At 40.3% G+C, this 19,528-nt stretch overlaps 1 protein-coding gene across 1 annotated transcript; it reads left to right on the forward strand.

Moving 5' to 3' along the window:
• The first annotated feature begins 4,931 nt into the window (after nucleotides 1-4,931).
• LOC104598992 (flavonoid 3'-monooxygenase) lies at nucleotides 4,932-8,942 on the forward strand. Its single transcript, XM_010261349.3, has 3 exons — nucleotides 4,932-5,627; nucleotides 5,924-6,373; nucleotides 8,132-8,942. The coding sequence occupies exons 1-3, from the start codon at nucleotides 5,184-5,186 to the stop codon at nucleotides 8,777-8,779; spliced, it is 1,542 nt and encodes a 513-aa protein (XP_010259651.1). The 5' UTR covers nucleotides 4,932-5,183; the 3' UTR covers nucleotides 8,780-8,942.
• Nucleotides 8,943-19,528: the final 10,586 nt, after the last annotated feature.

A 19,528-nucleotide genomic window follows, 5' to 3' on the forward strand; every position in this document is an offset into this window, starting at 1 on the left:
GGTGTCTGGGAGATTTACAAAGTGGACCATCGAATTGAGCGAATACGATATATGGTATGAGCCTCGGCTAATAGCCAAAGCTCAAGTCTTAGCCGATTTTGTAGCAGAATGCATGTTCATCACAACGACCCCCGAGTTGACCGAGCTCGATCACACGATGGGAGCTTCAACTAGTGTGGCACCAGTCCCAATCAGAGCGGAACCGACCTGGGACGAGGAGCCCTGGATCCTCCACGTCGATGGCTCGTCCAACCAGCAGGGAAATGATGCAGGACTGATACTGTACAACCCAAGCGAGGTGAAGCTGAATTATGCTATCTGGTTCAGATTCGAGGCATCAAACAACGAGGCAGAATACGAAGCATTAGTCACTGGGTTAACCTTAGCAAGGGAAATGAAAGCAAAGCACATCATTGTGTGCAGCAACTCACAAGTAGTGGTTAACTAAGTCTCTGGTGAGTACGAAGTCCGTGACCCCACTATGGCAGCTTACTTGGCCAAAGTCAAAGAGATCCTACGTAGTTTTGTCTACTACTTCATTAGACAGATTTCGAGGTCCGAGAATGATGAGGCCGACGCCTTGTCACGACTAGCTAGCACGAGCAGTAACACCATGCGAACTATGTACATAGAGGACCTACCTCAGCCCAGCATTCTCGGAGGGGGCAGAAGAGGTCGCTCCCGTATCACAAGCGGAACCGAGTTGGATCGACCCACTCGTGAGTTATTTGCTCCACGGGACCCTACCTGTAGAACGTAATGCAGCCCGAAGGGTAGAGCGTCAGCCAGCTAAATTCATCCTCATAGATCGATAGCTTTACAGAAGGTCTTTCACGCTCCCTTATCTGTCCTGCTTGCGACCCTCAGAAGCTGAGCATGTACTTTGCGGCACCCAGTAAGGCTTGTGCGACGGACACTTGGGGGGCAGAGTTCTCGCTCAGAAAGTGTTAAGAAAATGCTATTACTGGCCCACGATGAAGGCGGATGCACTCGAGCTCGTCAAAAAATGTGACAGGTGCTAGAGGCATGCCAACATTCACCATCGACCTGCTACTAATTTGAAGTACCTCACTAGCCTATGGCCCTTCGCGCAGTGGGGAATCAACATCCTTGGTCCCTTCCCCCCAGCAGTAGGGCAGAGGAGGTTCTTGGTTGTAGCAGTAGATTACTTTACGAAGTGGGTGGAAGCTGAACCCTTGGTTACGATCATAGTCCGCAACATACATAATTTCTTCTGGAAAAGCATAGTATGTCGCTTCGGACTACCTTGAGTGCTGATATCCGATAATGGAAAACAGTTTGAAGATATTAAGTTTCAAAGCAGCTCGGGTGCAAACCCTACGGTGTCTAATTCACCTTAGGCGTACAACAACATAAGGTTAACCTCACATAGAGCCGAGATCGTTAGCTCAACACTTAGGGATAACCAACACTTAGGCAAATAAGTGACCTAGGCATAGACAGGTCGGGTATGTACCTTACAGTGTCTGATCGTCCTAGCATGCAACGACAATTATATCTTCTTACTAGTGTCGAGCTCACCAGCTCGGCAACAACCTATACTTAGGAAAAGTCCACTCCTATTTGGTTTAGTTCGCCAGTTTAGGAGTAATCTACACTTAGAAAAAATTCTTGCACACAAAGATTGCAAAACACTTATATTTCATTGATGTAGAACTTCGAGTACTAAAAAAAACAAAAAAAAAACTACTATACCTAAGCTCAGAGGCCCGGGATGTACATTGTATGTAAGGAGGTCAAAGAAAAGAGGGACGACTATACATCCAATCTGCCAAAATCCCCTCCAGTAGGTAGGTTGGTTTCCATGTGGTCCTCCTCCACATCCTCTCGGCCTGGCTCCCCTGATGGCCTCACCTCAAGAATTTCATCATCGCTCTCCCCTTCGAAGGAGTCAGGTTCCTCGTCAACCTCCTTCGCCATCTCGGGAGTGACGACCAACATGGAAACAGGTCCAAAGTCGAGCTCGGGAAACTTCCGCCGCATTAGCCACTTGCAAAGTTTGAAGCTTGACCGGTATGAGCTAGATCCATACTCGAGCTGGAGTTCGTGAAACTCCGGGGACTCCTTGAAATCCTCGATGGCGCGATCTCTCTCTTTAACCCACGCCTCTTGGATGGCGGTGTCAAAGATCTCAGTGCGCTCCTTGATCATCGCCTCGAGGTTCTCGTTCTCCCGCAAGAGAGCCTCCTTCTCCCCCTTGAGTTTCTTCTTCTCCTCCGCCAGTACGAGGATCAGCTTCTCCTGGCTCCGAGCTCCCTTCTTGGCTCGAAGAACCTCACCCCGAGCTAAATCCAGCTCGCGGTAAAGCTTTCGAGTGTTCTCTTCGGCCTCCCGGTCTCGCTTCAAACGAATATCGGACTGGTAGACGAGTGAATCAATAGCGAAGTTCACCTGGCAAATAGAAAACAGGCGTAAGTACTACTAACAGAAGAGTAAGAAAATAAAACAAAGGGGCAGGTTACTCACCACCATGCAGTAACTAGTTGTTCTTCCTTTGAGCTGAGTCATTGGCACGTCAACCCATTATGCGACCACCGCAGGAAACACGACATCCTTTCTCTTGAGGAGCTCGAGCCGCGGGGTCATTATGCTCTCATTCGGGAGCTGAGGCTCGGGCTCGCGAGGCGGGGCCCCCTCATCCAGGTCAATGACTGGAGGTTGGGGGCGAACTTCCTCATTCGGGAGCTCGACCGAGATCGGCTTTGGCACAACGACCTCGGGTTGGGCAGGAACTGAAAGACCGACCTCCTCCCGATGGGACCTCTTCAAGGCCTTCCTCTTCTTTCCCTTTTGACCACTCCGTAGAAGGTTTGCTGCATCAACGCCTGTCATAGCTTCTGCAAGAGAAAAAGGAAAAAGTTAGTCACGAACTGAAGTAAGTGCAAAAATAAGAAAGAAAAAGCGATGTGTGCGCAGAGGTGGAGGCCTACCTGGTGGACTCAACCCAACTCGTACAAGCTTCTCCTCAGCTAAGAAATCTTTCATTTCAAGGCCGAGGTCCCTTCAAGAATTAATGACCGCCCTATTCTCAGCATCCAGCCTCACCCCGGGGTCCTTAATGGCCACTCGCCAGTGAGTCGGGAATGGCCATCCCTCAAGGTTCTGAACAAAGAAGTACATCTTTTTTTTAGGTCGGTACTTTGCTCGGGCTACTGAACAAGACTTTGAACCTAGGGCGGGGCGAAATGTAGTAACTCTGTCGGGTGCCCCCGCACAGGCAAGCAGAGTTCTTCTTGATGGAGCAGATCGAACTAAAAGTGTATAGGGAAAGAGGTCGATTATACTCGTGGAACAGAGAGATCGTGCAAACAATGGTTCGGATGGATTTTGGGTGTAACTGGTCAATGGTAATGTCGAAGAACTTAATAATTTATATGATGAAAGTGTGGAGCGGGAAGCGCAATCCAGCTACTAGTTACTCCTCAAGGACCGCGAACTTGTGGTGACCGTGAACCCAAGGGTATTGAACCAAAGGAATACTGAAGGTAAGGGTGTTGGGAAGACAATAACGGGCTACCAAGGACAATAATCTGTCCGAGGTCATCATGGAAGGGCCGAAGTCATCCGGATCCCAACCCCGAGAAGAAATTGGGACCCCCTCTCTGGAGGTCGGTTGCTCTACCCGAGGTTTAGGTTCCTCAAACCGAGATGGCCCGACTTCGGTCGCTCACTAGAATCACTAAGTAACCTATCTATGCTAGCGCTAGACATACTGGACAAGAAAAGGAAAGGGGAACAACTAATGAAAGAAGACAAACTCACCAAAAGGATGGCAACGACCTCGGACACAAAGGAAAGGGTGGCGAGTTGAAGGACTTTGACGCAACCTCAGGAGAGCTCAATCACAAGATTTATGGCGAAGTGGGTCCTAACTTCTTTATGTTAGGGTATCTGGTCTCGATGACATGCAATACTTTACTTATGTAATAAACGGGCCGCTACACCTTATCCACCTCTTGGATTAAGATTGAGCTAACCACCTCATCACTTACAAAAAGGTGAGCTTTAGTTCATCTTCGAGTTACGACCTAAAAGACAACTTAGACACTTGTTTGGTGCTTTCAATTTGGAGATAATAATCCATTGGATCATTTTAACATTTTAATTTTTTATAGTGATCCATATTTAAAATAGAAGATGTTATATAATTAGGACACTATGGCATTTATTTAATAAAAAAGATAGAATTAAGATAGAAGGATAAATCTATGATGATTGAAAGTTATGATATTGGAAGAGCTTTGACCAATAAAAAATCTCTGTAAACACCGTCTGATTCATTGCCACTTTTATGATACCTCTCCATTATCACAGTCGAACCCCTAGATAAAAATAAATATTTTATCAAATTATCCTTAATAATAAATATATTAGTTTTATACTTTTATTTTAGATATTTATTTCAGACTTGAAAAAAAGTAATTTTCATTTATAATTCTCATCTCAAATTTTTATTTCATTTTCTTTATTCCCACCTTAATGTCCCGACAAAAAAAGTTCGTCCTATCGTCGAAAGGTAAGATAAATAATTTCACCCCAAACCAAACAGTGCCCCAGGGCTAGGGGAATATTTTAGGGAGAAGTACAAGTTCAAAATTTACTAGGGGGAATGCATCCTGACCGTGAATTAATATCAAATTCAGGGGGACAGGCTAGTTGTAATGGGGCTGGAATTTAGAATTCTGCATCGTGTGTTTCCGTACTTTTCCCAATATTTTAACTATTTAATTAACAAAATCAGCACATGAGGCACAAAGAGGGCCCATCAATTCTACTATGCCGGGGCCACGGGCTTAGCCCTCACGGTCGTCTTAATCAGAAAAGGACAACATTAAAATTTTAAAACCTGATTACCCACTGTATTTGCTTAAAACCCAGGGTATATTTTGCCATCCCAACCCCCGAGATTTGACCTACATCGCGCTCTCTTACTAGTTACTACCTAACTACTCACTTTGCTCTCTGCTCTTCACTCCTTCCCCCACACGCGAGTGGTAGGTGGGCGTTTTGCTTTAACAATAGTAGATAGACTGAACTGAAGGGTAGTTACAAACTTACAATTCCTCTCTTATTAAAGCCCCGGAGCCTCCTCCCTCTTGTATTATCTTCATGAAACACTGAACCACCACCACAGTACACTACACAGACAAACAAAGGTAGCCATGACTCTTCTGGCCTTTGTTTCATTCACTCTTTTCGTCGCTTTTCTCATCTATTTCCTCTTCAACCTGCTCAATCGATACCCTCGTCCCCTTCCTCCAGGCCCTAAACCATGGCCCATCATCGGCAACCTCCCCCATCTGGGAACCGTGCCCCACCACAGTCTCGCAGCCATGGCTCGTACTTACGGCCCCCTCCTCCACCTACGTCTGGGATCAGTTCACGTCGTCGTTGCAGCGTCGGCGTCTGTTGCTGCACAGTTCCTTAAAACCCACGATGCCAATTTCTCGAGCCGGCCACCTAATTCTGGCGCTAAGCACATCGCTTACAACTACCAGGACCTTGTCTTTGCACCCTATGGTCCCAGATGGCGCATGCTCAGGAAGATTTGCTCCGTCCATCTCTTCTCCGGCAAGGCCTTGGATGATTTCCGTCATATCCGACAGGTTCGTTCCTTTTTTATTTTTTGTCATTATTACAGGCTCAGTTTGTAAAGAGTAAAATAGCAAACCGAGACTTGAGATCCACGCCTATATATTTTATGTATGGATCATCTATCGTATCGAAGTTGCCCTTCTGAAGTCAGCCATCGACTTCAGTGCAGCGGGGCCTACTAACCCATCAAGCTCCTAGGTCTAAGGTTAACGCTAAACAATCACGGGTTTCCCCGATCGTGGCGAACGTCGTCCAACGGTGAAACTTACACAGCTCCAACCAGCTAACCGCTGTTCTGTGGATGCAGGAGGAGGTCGCAGTGTTGATCCGGGCCCTGGCCGGAGCGGGAAAGGCCGCAGTGAATGTAGGGCAGTTGCTGAGCGTGTGCACTACAAATGCACTGGCGAGGGTGATGTTGGGAAGGAGAGTGTTCGGAAGCGGTGAAGGAACGGGGGACCAGAAATCCGAAGAGTTCAAGGAGATGGTGGTGGAGTTGATGGTGCTGGCCGGGGTTTTCAACATCGGCGACTTTGTGCCTGCGCTAGACTGGTTGGATTTGCAGGGTGTCGCTTCTAAGATGAAGAAGTTGCATGCGAGATTCGATAACTTCTTGAATGGGATCTTGGACGAACACAGGGTCATGGGTGGTGGCTCCGAAGGTCACACGGATTTGCTCAGTACCTTGCTCTCGTTGAAGGATAACGTAGATGGCGAAGGAGGGAAGCTCACGGATACAGAAATCAAGGCCTTGCTTTTGGTATGCCTCTCTCTCTCTCTCTCTCTCTCCCCAGATTCCGTTGTTTCAATTTTCAAAAGAACATCTCATAGGCTACTAAACCGTGTTAGACCAATGATTTGGACCAAAACAGACATCAAACCGGAAGGGCGTAACTAGGTTTAGACGTGATTTAGTGGGCGGTTAACTATTGATTACGTTCGTATGCTCTGGGTATCAAAGCATTGGCTCAAACTTTGAAACAGATCCAGATGATATGAGCCGTTCGATTAAAAACGTTACAACCATCAAACTAGAAAAAAAAGGTCTGGTTCAATTGCCAGTCCGGATAACGTTTCACTTGTTCCGCTGCATTTGTCATTACTCATTAGCATTCAACTATCGGTAATTGGGTTGGTCGGTTCGGTCCGATCTATCAAACCGATTATGTCGGTTTTAGTTCCATGATTTTATCCTGATTAATAACTAGGTTACTTTCTATTCTTGCTTTATTTTTCAATGGGTTCAGACTCGGACCAATTATTTTATTAAATATATAAGGTTTATTAATTTTCTTATAATTTTATTATATATTATGTCCATGTCTACCTACACAACGAGCCCGTATCTCCTGCTCACACAAATTCTGTCCATGTCTACCTACACAACATTGCAGTCACACATGAATAACATCTTATCTTCCTACATAATATTATGCAGGGGGAGATGTTCCTAATTCATGGGGGTAGTGTGTTGTGGGTAGATGTGGGCAGAGTTCTCGTGGGCATGAGATTCAGAGTCGGATTCAACCATACAAACTCTTGTATTTGTATGTTAAATTTATAGTTAAATATATCAAATGTGCCTTTAAATGTCGTGCATTTAGTGTATTTACATGATATTAAGGGGGTGTTTTTTTTTGTTTTTTGGATTTTGAGAGGAGGAAAGTTAGTTAATGGGATTTTGGTTCCCATTAACCATAAATTCTATGTTCTTTTTTCAGATTTATGTGGGGATTAGGGAAAGTTTATTTTCGTGAGTAGGGTAAGTGATACCCATCTCCTAGGTTTACCACCTAGGGGAAAATTTGATAACACTTGAATGGACAAAAATGCCCCTTTTAATAATGGATTTTATGGCTAAAATGATCATTACTTTATTTACCTAGGAAATAAAATAATATGGTCGGATAAACGCATTTACCCGTATAAATGTTTTTCAAGAAAAATTTACCCAAATAATTATATTTAACCGAATAAGTAATTTATCGAAAGAAAAAAGAGCCCGACTCAATTTGAAAAAAATATAAATACAAATTTGGAAAGTGTAAAACCTTATATTTTAGCTACAGGCCCGATATCAGGGCCCGCTTTAGCCTATGGGTTTTAGACCTGAAGGCTATCACCGTTAAAGTGGTAGTTTAGAAAGTCCAATTCCGAAATTATTAAAAATGGAAGGGCATCTACAAAGAAAAAAGTTAAGATGGCCGGAATTTGGAAACCTACTTGATAAGAATCCAATGAATCTGGATTTGCTTTGGAAGGGTAAATTCCAAAGCATACAAGGCACTAGATGAGTAAACGAGTAACAAGTAGTGTTACAGAGTATGGAACCCATGTGTAAGGAATGCAATTGGAATTTACCCTTCCATATTAAAAAAAAAAAAAAAAAGATCTTATCAGCAAGAGGTAGCCTTAGCTGCCCCATGAATCTCGATATGCAATTTCTTATTCATTATTGACTGAAGATGCGTTAAGAAGTAAACATCCATTAAAGTTGGTTATACTTGTGATGGTGTAGGACTTATTTACAGCAGGCACCGACACATCAGCAAGCACAGTGGAATGGGCGCTGGCCGAACTCATCCGGCACCCTGACATGCTAGCTCGAGCTCAACGGGAACTCGACGCTGTCGTCGGTAAGGACCGGCTGGTGACGGAATCCGACATATCTCAGCTTACGTACCTGCAAGCAGTGATCAAGGAAACATTCCGGCTCCACCCGTCAACACCGCTCTCCGTCCCCCGAATGGCATCCGAAGGCTGTGAGATCAACGGATACTACATTCCCAAGGGCTCCACCCTTCTAGTCAACGTCTGGGCCATAGCGCGGGATCCAGCCATATGGCCTGAGCCGCTTCAATTCCGGCCCGAGCGCTTCCTCCCGGGAAGCAAGCACGCCAACGTTGATGTCCGAGGTAACGATTTTGAAGTCATTCCCTTTGGTGCGGGCCGTAGGATATGTGCCGGAATGAACTTGGGCTTGCGCATGGTTCACCTCTTGACTGCCACCCTGGTCCACGCATTGGATTGGGGGCTACAAGAGGGCCAAATGGCGGAGAAGCTGAACATGGAGGAGGCGTATGGCCTGACCTTGCAAAGAGCTGTTCCCTTAACGGTACACCCACGCCCAAGGTTGGCTCCACACGTCTATCGTGCCTCGTCCTAGACTTTGGAATCCAATATGAAGCTAAGATTTAAGCTTGCTATGTCTATTAGATACCACATCCTACTTCGTATGCACCTCTTTTCTTTCTTTTATATTTGTTTTCTCCTAAGGTGTCACTGGAGTAGTCCCCTATGAATATATAATTACAGTTTCATTTCTTCTATCTCTAAGAGGGTGTTTTTTCTTTTTTTTTTGGGATTTTGAGAGGGTGAAATTGGTTAATGGGATTTTGGTTCTCGTTTCATCAAGAATCCCATATTTTTTTTTCAATTTTATGTGGAGAGCATGGAAAGTTTATTTTCCGGGTACCACTTACCCAGGAAAGTGATACCCATCTCCTATATGGATAAATAACTTTCCCATATAGAGGGAAAGTTGCCAGCATTTGAATGAGACAAAAATGTCTCTTTTAATAATGAATTTCTATGGCCAAAATAGTCATAGGTAAATGCACTTACCCGAATAAGTATTTCCTAAGAAAAACTTACCACGTAATTGCATTTACCCGGGTAAGTAACTTACCAAAGTGAACAAGGCCTAAAATGTCGGATAGTGATGTAAGAGAAATAGTAAAGGAGAATAGAACTTACGAGATTTGCTGAAGCACTGAAGTAGAGTGAATGTAGAATGAATTAGTCAGGATATTTCATTTATCATAGGAGTTCAGATCTGTGCCCCACAACACATCCCCTGTATTAATGAAACCTCCCAACGATAATATCAGAAATGATGATGTCATCATTGAGAGATGTTCCCAGTAAACAGCAAAAATGTACTGTGGGACGTTGCGGGGTGCCCCTTGTGGGGCGCAGATGTGATCACTTATTATAGGTATTTATAATTTCTGTTAAAGATTGTTCGTTCAGGCTTTGGTTCATACATTCAATCTTGATGTTGTCTTTATGCGTATATATCCAAGAACCAACAAGGAATATAGGCAGCTGTGCTCTAGATGACTATATCTGTTACAAACAAGGCGTGGGCTACATAATTCAAGTAGAATTGGAATTTATCGCAACAAGTTTCCAATATTATGTGTCTCCGCACAGCTCGCTTGATTGGGACCCAAATAATATTGAAATGCATTGGGAAGAGATCCAAATTTGTCTAAAAGTAAACCTGTGGAGTGTCTTACATGTACATCTCAGCGTGCGTTGGGAATATCCTTCCGAAGTTGATATTGAGAGGAAGTCACATCTGTCCTCCGAGAATGTGCCCCAAAACTGTCGCATCACATCTCAACCATGTATTGGGAACATCTCTCAATGACAAGTATGAGAGATGTTCTCAATGCATGTTGAGATGTGCATGTGGGATGTTTTTGAGGCGTGTTTTGTGGGGGGCAGATGTGAACTCCATTGAGAGATGTTTTTAATATACGGTTGGGATGTGTTGTGGGGCACCCGTGGGATGCAGATGTGAATTCAACTGTGATCTGCAAGGTTTTTAAAACTAGACTGGAGAGGGAACCGTCCTGGGGACCACTTCCTGGTCGAATGGTCTGACCATTTGGTTTGAATGGACAGTCCATTCTAACAAAAAAATAAAAAAAAAGGCCAAAAACCGTTGCCTAGGCTCACAGTTTGACCATCTGGGTCAGTGGTTCACTGACCAAATAAATGGTTTTGGGCAAAAAGTGGTTTTGGAGTAAAATGGAACCGATCAGGTTTCGGTTTTTCTGATTTGACCATTTGGTCCGATCCGATTTTTAAAACACTGGTGATCTATCTAATTATCTCATTAGTTGCCACGTGTTTACTCATGGTTGGGTTGAGTAGCTGGTTGCACATAAAAGTACGAATCTTACTGCAACCTCTCTACCTTCTGGAAAGTTTCGAGTATTGGATGAGGTGGCCTTGTTGTTCACCATGAAAAAGCCGAAGCAAAAATCCTACATCATGGTTTTCAAAACCGGACCAGATAGGATGGTTGAATAGGAAAAACTAGGAACTGGTCTCTGTTTTACTCCAAAACCGTCATTTTGGCCAAGAATCGTTGATTTAGTTAATAAACCGCTGACCCAATCGATCAAAACATTCAAATCATCTAACAGCTTTAACTTTTTTTTATTTCTTTAATTTTTTTTTTCTTGTCAGAACGATTCATTTGATTCAAACGATTAGATCGTTCAACTCTGAAGCCAAACCCTAAACGGTTCGTTGTCCTACATGTACAAACTTTCTTTCGTTTTTTTATCCCCGAAAGATACAAAGACATCGATCCACATTCCGCACTATTCAATTTTAAGCATGAATAGAGAAATATATTATTTAGGTTAGGTAGCATGAGCGTTGACCATGATTAAGATTACCTTTGGATTTCAAGCAAGTTGGACGGTTCGAAATTAAGACTTCAGGTACCGAAAAGCCAACCCAAACAAAGGCCTAAGGGTGACGATTACAATTCAGTGAATTCACCATTCACATGCTTTTTGCTAAATAAAATAACATTTGACAAAATCATTAATGTTTTTAAAATAATGACAAAAGCACTGTATTGGACAAAAAAAAATTCTTTGACCAAATTGTCTTACTGTTCATTGGCTTCCTCCTGATACATTCAGAGATAGAAATCGGCCTCTCACTCTCTTCAAAAAAAGGATGTATCTACAGTAAAACAAAAAAAAAACATTTTTGTAAGTTCAGATTGATCATATTGATGAATGATGAAAGATCTTAGATTTTTGTTTGGAAAACGCATGTTGCTAAGGGATTGTCAATGCAGATGTGTAATGACATGGTTGCTGTGAATCCCTGAAAGAGGATCCTAAGTTTGTTGCCAGCGAGATAGATGAAAATAGTAGCTTTCTCGATTTTATTCCATCGGCGAAGATCCCCTGCTTTCAACAACTTTGAGGTTGTTCCCTTGTTTTGTACAATTTTGTCTTTGAAAAATGAGACAGAATCTACTTTAAATATTTTGTACGATTTTTTTACACATTTACACCAATAGTCACCACTGGACGCCGTTAGGCGCCATATAAGTGAAACAGTGAAAAATTGGTCTTGAAAATGAAAAATGTCAAAATTAGTGTTTTTTAATAAACCATTTATATGATTTTCGAGAGAGCCATTAATTTATCAAATAAATGACTCAACCAAATAACTTTTTAGGTGTTTTTCTGTTAAATGCATCTCCAATGCTGTTCGAAAAGCTACATCTATACCAAACACCATCTTTGTGTGAAGGAATGGATGACTGAATTGTATTTAAAAACTTACGAGTCTAAGTGTGAGCATTATTTGGTTAAAACCGAATAACCGAACCAAAAATTTTAGTTTCGGTTTTTTTGACCGACTTTTTCGGTTTTTGGTTAAATCGGTTTTTGACTATTTCGATTCTCAGTTTTTATAATTAAAATTTTGGTTAACCGAATTAACCAAACTTTTTATTATTATATGTAATATATAATATATAACATATTATTATTATATTATATATTAATATATAATATACTGAAATTTTCATAATATATCATATATTATATAATATATATAATAAAATATATGTTATTAAAATTCGGTTTTAATCGAAATAACCGAACATTAAAAAATTTTGTTTACAGATGTTACGTCTTCCTTCTTATGCCGGTTGTCTACATGCACTCGATTTATGGAGACTTGTAGATTGTATAATTTCTTTTGGTCAGAACCATCACCACCGGCTCCTTTGGTTGCTTCCCGTTATCAAATTCCTGTGACTAGCCTTTTAATTAAGGACAATTTTGTCCTAGGAAATTAAAAATCTTTTCCGTTCACTATTTTTGTCATTTTAAAAACATAACTGGTTTTATCAAATGTCCAAATTTATTATTTATTTTGTCATTTTATCAATCGCAAAGCATCATCAACAATTGTATCCACAATACTAAGTTATCCATCATTCCATCTAGGGGTGGCAAATGGGTTGGTTAGGTTGAGTTGGGAAGGGTTAAAATCAATCCACCTACATCGATCCACCAATCCACCATGATTCATCATCAATCTTTGTTAAAGGGTCATAATTCACCTTAATCGTGCTAATCGTGATCTATCCTGACCAACCCATATTGATCTACTTGACCCATCCATACCGACCCACCTACCCTATACTATAAATACAAGAATGGGTCAATACTACCTGTATACCCAAAATAATATATTTTTAAGAGGCGGCCCTTATACCCAAAAAATAACGATTTTTTTAGATGAACATCTCGTAAGACTATCACGTGGCAAAAATGGGTCAAGGCAACCCGTATTCCTAAAAACAACAATTTTTTAGAGAATAATCTCTCTCAAGGATGCCACATGAAAGAACTAGGCCAAGTTGATCCATATAGCCAAAATAAATGAGAAAACCATCTCTCTGAAGACTGCCACGTGATAGAAACGGGTTGGGTTGATTCATATATCCCAAAAAACATTTTGAGTGAATCATCTCTCAAGACTACCACGTAAACAAAAAAATGGGTCAAGCCAACCCGTATACACGAAAATGCAAAAAATGTAGATAAATGCAGAAAATGCAAAAGATACAAAAAATTGCAAAAAAAATTATAAAATACCAAAAATGCAGAAAAATACCATAATTTTAAGAAAATGCATGGCTTTTGCAGAAAAAAAAAGTAGAAAAAATGCAAAAAATACTAGAAAACTGCAGAAAATGCATGGAAACACCAGAAAAATGCAACAATTATGCAGCAAAAAATTGTAGAAGATGCAAAAAAAAACCAAAAAATGTAGAAAAAAAACCTAGAAAATTACAAACAATGCAGAAAAATACCAAAAATTACAAAAAAAATGCAGAAAATAGAAGAAAAATTGCAAAAAAAAATGCATAACTTTTATTAGGGTTGTTCATAAGAAGGCCCAACCCGACCAACCCGAACCGATCCAACCCGAGTCGACCGGGTTTTCATCAGCACGGGTCGGTTTCGGGTTATGCAAATTCTTAAATCGATGATTCCCGAACTGAACCGACTTAGTTCCTAGTTCAAACATGAAGTTCCAAAGTCCACTAGGCCACTTAGTTTTTGAATGGTTGCAAGAAACTTTGGATTAGTGAATAGTGATTAATGAACAACTTTTGTGATTAACTTTTCATTTAAATTTTTTCATAGGAGATGGCTGAAACGATGTTCAATTTATGACTGCTTTTTAAAATTAGCAAGATTTTATCACAGGGATGAACTTAGAACCGAAACCGACCCAAACCGACCAGGTCAGTTTTGCTTAACATTGGGTCGATTTCGGTTTCTATGTCAGGTAACCCGACCAAGTCGGGTCGGTTGGAAAAACCGTAATAAACCGACCCAACCCGACCCGTGAACAGCCCTAACTTTTATAAAAGTGCTTTTGTAGAAAGTGCTTTTATAAAAGTACTTCCGTAAAAGTGCTTTCATAGAAGTGCTTTATAAAAGTGCCTTAAAGTACTTCTATAAAAGTGCTTTCATAAAAGTACTTTTATAAAAATGCTTTTATGTTTTCATAAAAGTACTTTTATAAAAGTGCTTTTGTGTAAAAGTACTTTTGTTAAAGTGCTTTCATAAATGTACTTTTACATAAGTATTGTTATGCTTTCAGAAAAGTGTTTTCGTAAAAGTACTATCATAAAGTGCTTTTGTGTAAAAGTGCTTTTGTAAAAGTACTTTCATATAAGTATTTTTGTAAAAGTGCTTTCGTATAAAAGTATTTTTGTAAAAGTGCTTTCGTATAAAAGTACTTTTATAAAAGAGCTTTTGTGTAAAAATAATTTTGTAAAAGTATTTTTCATAAATTACTTTATAAAATTGCTTTTGTAAAAGTGTTTTAATATAAATTTACATTTGATGACGAAAGTTAAGAAAATCTATTTTATTTCACATTTAATCACAAAATGAAATGTGGTATGGTGGTTTGGAATTATGTTTAAATGTGGATATGCATGTGCTTGGAGGCTTGAGTTCAAATCATTTCAACTCTTTATTTTTGAGATTTGGCGAATATAGATAGACACTTCACTTTGACACAACCCACCCTGACCCTAATGGGTACCCTCGATCTACCCACCCTAACCCTTTTCCAATGATCCTAATGGGTTACTCGGCTCATATTGACCTACCAATAGAATGGGTGGGTATGCATGGGTTCCAATGTGGGTGGGTTCATTCATGATTGTCGGCCCTAATTCCATCTCCTTTTTATGGAAACTCTCTTATTTAGCTCTTTCTTGATTTAGTGGACAGGGTTTTTCCTCGTTGTTCTTAAAAAAATCAAATACACATTAGTAGCGCACTCCGTATGCCCACATTTCTATATTTTCAACGAAAAAAAAATCTATATATTCAACACCATTGTTGTGGATGTGGATGTGCTTGGAGGCTTGAGTTCAAATCACTTCAACTCTTTATTTTTTAGATTTGGTGAATATAGATAAACGCTTCACTTTGACCCAACCCATATTGACCCTAATGAGTACCCTCGACCGACCCACCTTGACCCTTTTCCACTGACCCTAATGGGTTAATCGACCCATATTGACCTACTAATAGAATGGGTGGGTCAAATGGGTAGGGTTCAAAATTATCGGCCCTAATTCCATCTCCTTCTTATGGAAACTCTCTTATTTAGCTCTTCTTGATTTAGTGGACAGGGTTTTTCCTCGTTGATCTTAAAAAAAATCAGATACACATTAGTAGTGCACTTCGTATTCCAACATTTCTTCATTTTCAACAAAAAAATCTAGGGTAAATTACAAAGACCCCCCCCTTGTACCATGGGGTATGTGACGAAGACCTTCGGTTGGCCTTCCGTCTAAAAAGGTCGCTACAACATTATTTAATCCCCATACTACCGTAAGAATAATTAGGAGAAAAACACCTTTCATCTTCCCTAACCTCACGATACACGAACAACAGCACCCCGATCCCTCTTCTTCCCCTTCCCCTTTCTTCCCCTTTTTCTCCCTCTGTTTTCTGTTCCGAAGTCCCAACACCATCGGCTGTAGGTCGTCTGTTTATTGTAATCCGTTTTGTTTTTCTGATGAGATCGGCTATCGATTTTGATTTGGATGATTCGTTCTTCGAAAAAAAATTGGTGGACGTTTCGGTGGCTTCTCTTGTCTGAGCATGATGAGCTAGGGTTTGGAAAATTAGGGTTTTTTCTGATGCAGTGTTTCATTGGAATTTGGGTGGATCTGGGAAGATTGATGAAGTATATGAGGAGTTCCAAAGTTTGGTCTAGAGAAATGAAAGTCATGGAGCGAGAGATGGTGACTTCAGTTATGCTCTGGTTGATCCTGGTGTATCATCCGTTGACCAGGATCCATGCTAATACGGAAGGTGTGTAGCTGCTTTTGACTCACCATTTCTGAGGTTTTGTAGGAATTAGATCCTCGTTTCTTACTCTTTTTGAGTTGTCGATTTGATAAATGGGTGTGCCTTTAGCTGCTTTGTTGATTGTTGCTAGTGCACTGATTGCTCTGATCAAACAGAAAGGAAGCTCTGACATCTAACGTTTTCATTGATTTTTACTGGTGGACTAATTCAAAGGGGCACTAAATTTGGATAGATTTAGTACCATGGTTGTTGCCTTGCTTCGTTGAGCTGGTATTGTTCCGAATTTCGTTCAAATCGACGATATTGATGGTTGGGAATTTGCTTGACCGCGGATGTTGTTTTTGTACTGAAATAAACTTTAGAATTGTAACATAAAGATACTAGGATTCTCTACATACTAGCGACACCGTGGAATCAAGATATTAGGATTCTTCCTCACCTAGACCTGCAAGGAACGGAAAACAGAGGAAATCGGGAAGAAGAAAGGAGAAGAGAGAAAGGGAAAGGGGAAGAAGAGAGATCAGGGGGGAGAGAGAGGGAGGACTTCGGAACAAGGTTCAAAATAATACGTCTGATACGTCGGTAGGGGCATATTGGGGGAACCGATACATTTTTATTGCGTTTTTTTTTTTTAATTTTATTTTATTTCGCAACCGGTTCAGGGGACCGATTTAGGTCTCCTCTACCCCCTGAACCGGTCAGACCTCCGATACACCCACTGTAGGGGTGTATCGGAGGGGTCCCGGAATGATACATATCGGCCAATACGGGCCGATATGTGTCGATACTTTGAACCTTGCTTCGAAAGTCTGTCACTGCTGCAACAACTACCACCGCTATTGTAATGGCAGATTTCAGCGGAAGACTAATAGAATGGGGGTCTTTGTCTCATGGTCATAGTATAGGGGGTATTTGTAATTTACCCAAAAATCTATATATTCAACACCACTGCTGTGTAGGGGAGGGGAGTAAACGGATCGAATTTGAATCAGATTAGGTAATATCCAAATTCAAATCCGATTAAATATTCAAATATTCGATTTGTATTCAATTAATTAATTATTTTAGATAATTAATAAATATATAAAATATTTTTTTATTGATATAAAGTATATAAATATATAAATTATTTATATAATTTAATTATTATATATTATAAAAAAATTATATATTATATATAATAATTAAATAATCGGTCGAATTCAAAATTTATCGAATTGAATCAAATCATGTCCAAATTTAAATGCGATTAACTATTCGATATAAATAATCTGAATTCAATTATAATGACAATGACAAGCAAAACGTTCCAACCTGTAATGCCAAACACAAAAGCTCTGTAAAACAAACGTGTTTATCAGGGCTGTAGGGCTGTCACCGCATCAAACCCGACAGATCCAAACCGAACCAATCCAGTTATATAGGTTTGAGTCTACATTATGCTTTCAAATTATAATTAGGTATTTGGGTCTATATTTCCTCGTGATAAGTGGCAATTTAATAAACACGAGGTTATATGTAAATAGGAAGGAAAATGATAAAGTGTGTAAGGAGGGATCTTTAGGCATTTCCAATTCCCTCAAAATGGTATAGATGTAACAATGTATAAAAGCTTAATATAAATTGCTTCTTTTCTTTTCTTTTCAGATGATACCCAATTTAATAAACAAGTATTGCACGGTGCACCTTAAATATATTCATCATATAAGCGATTTTTAAAACATTGGTCAGTAGGGCTCTCCATGAATGACATGTTAGTTTACCTTACAATGCATCCAGAATACAAAAGAGCTTGTGAAAATTAAAGACCTGTTTGATTCGTAGGATTTGGGATCTATAATTGGAATCGGTTTCAACTGTTTGCTTGGGCAGAATTGGAATTCTATTATCATTCGTGGTGGAATGGCATTCCTCCATATAAGGGGGATGGTGATTCCCCCCTATCTTCTCCATTGAAAATGAAACCCCATTCCTATTGAGTCCAATTTTCGTTTTCATTCTTATCTGAATCAAACAAATTATAGGAATAGGCCATTCAGATTCAGGTTTAAATTGTGAACGAAACAGACCCTAACATGTCAATGAGGGTTGGAAAACTTTGCAGAAAGTTATTATTTGTGCAGGCTGTTGACTTTTTAGAAGCTTGGCAGCCCGCATTTTGGTTTTTTCCTGTTTAGATGGGAAAATATCTAACAGTCGAAAACCGTAGCCCTGAAAATACACAAGAAGCCCATTTTGGGCTATTTTCAAAAAGCTCCAAATGGAGCCTTTTGCCTTTTTTTTTTCAACTCGACTTCATGCAAAAAGGCACGCCTTAACCAAACGGGATTCAAGCTGCTAAGATCTTAATGCAAAAACTCACATCGTCTTTTGGTTGTCAGGTCTGATGGAAAAGACTTGCCAAACAACACCTGTTAATAAAAAAAAGTCAATGGGAGGAGAGACTACTGACACTTTGACAATATAGAGCTAACATGATCCTAACCTGTTAGGGGTTGGGCCAATTCGGGTTTACCAAATAACTTGATCCATTAACATTATGGTCCATAAAGAACCGAAAAACCAAATCGGTCGATTCGGTATTTTTGAAAAGCCGAAGGGTCGGTTCAGTTTTTTGTTAACCTATAAAAAAAACCAATAGTTAATTGGACCTACCAATATATATATTTGTAATATATGTCACATATTAACTATATATTATATAAATATATATGCATTATATATAAATATATACATATGCTATCTATTTATAAATATATTGTATATATCATTTATTATTTACAATATAATTTTACACACACACACACACACACACACATATATATATATATATATATATATATTATAAATATGGAAAACCAAAGACCAATCAACCAATGATACCGGATCGATTTTGGTTCAGAGAAATGGAAAACCGATAAGACTGGTTTGAAAAAATGCCTATCGTTTGGTTTGATTAACCGAACCGTGGACACCCCTAATTAACATCCCTTGTGTATCTTTTGTGTAAAACAAAAAGGATAGTGAAGGCTGAAGTGCCTAGATTAGTGCTCCATTCCAACAAGCCATTCCAACCATACATTGGAAACAAATGGTCTTTCACTACAATGGCCTACTGAGACCATGTTTGGACTCTGTTTGGAGGTGGGATCTGCTCCTCACACAGGGCGCCTCACAGGCATATCCCACTGTGCATTGGGAACATCTCCGGTAAATAATAAGACAAAGCACAAGAGATGTTCCTAATGCATGGTAGGATGTGCCTATGAGGTCCAAGTGAGGTGCTATGTGTGAGGAGCAGATCTGGTCTCCTATGTTTGGCCTAAGGTTGCAACTTGGGCTGAGTTGACCCGAACCCAACTCAAAAATGCTAGGTTGGGTTGGGTCATGTTGATGGTTGGGTTAGGATTGTGGTTGAAATTTATGAATGACTTTACTTCGGATTGGTTAAG

This window comes from Nelumbo nucifera, chromosome 3 (assembly GCF_055504915.1).
Source record: "Nelumbo nucifera cultivar China Antique chromosome 3, China Antique-T2T, whole genome shotgun sequence".
In the NCBI taxonomy this organism is placed as follows: domain Eukaryota; kingdom Viridiplantae; phylum Streptophyta; class Magnoliopsida; order Proteales; family Nelumbonaceae; genus Nelumbo; species Nelumbo nucifera.

Coding starts and splice junctions, on each gene's coding strand:
- LOC104598992 (XM_010261349.3), top strand. CDS start 5,184: ATGACTCTTCTGGCCTTTGTTTCATTCACTCTTTTCGTCGCTTTTCTC. Junction 5,628..5,923: donor ATTTCCGTCATATCCGACAG/GTTCGTTCCTTT, acceptor CTGTGGATGCAG/GAGGAGGTCGCAGTGTTGAT. Junction 6,374..8,131: donor AAATCAAGGCCTTGCTTTTG/GTATGCCTCTCT, acceptor GTGATGGTGTAG/GACTTATTTACAGCAGGCAC.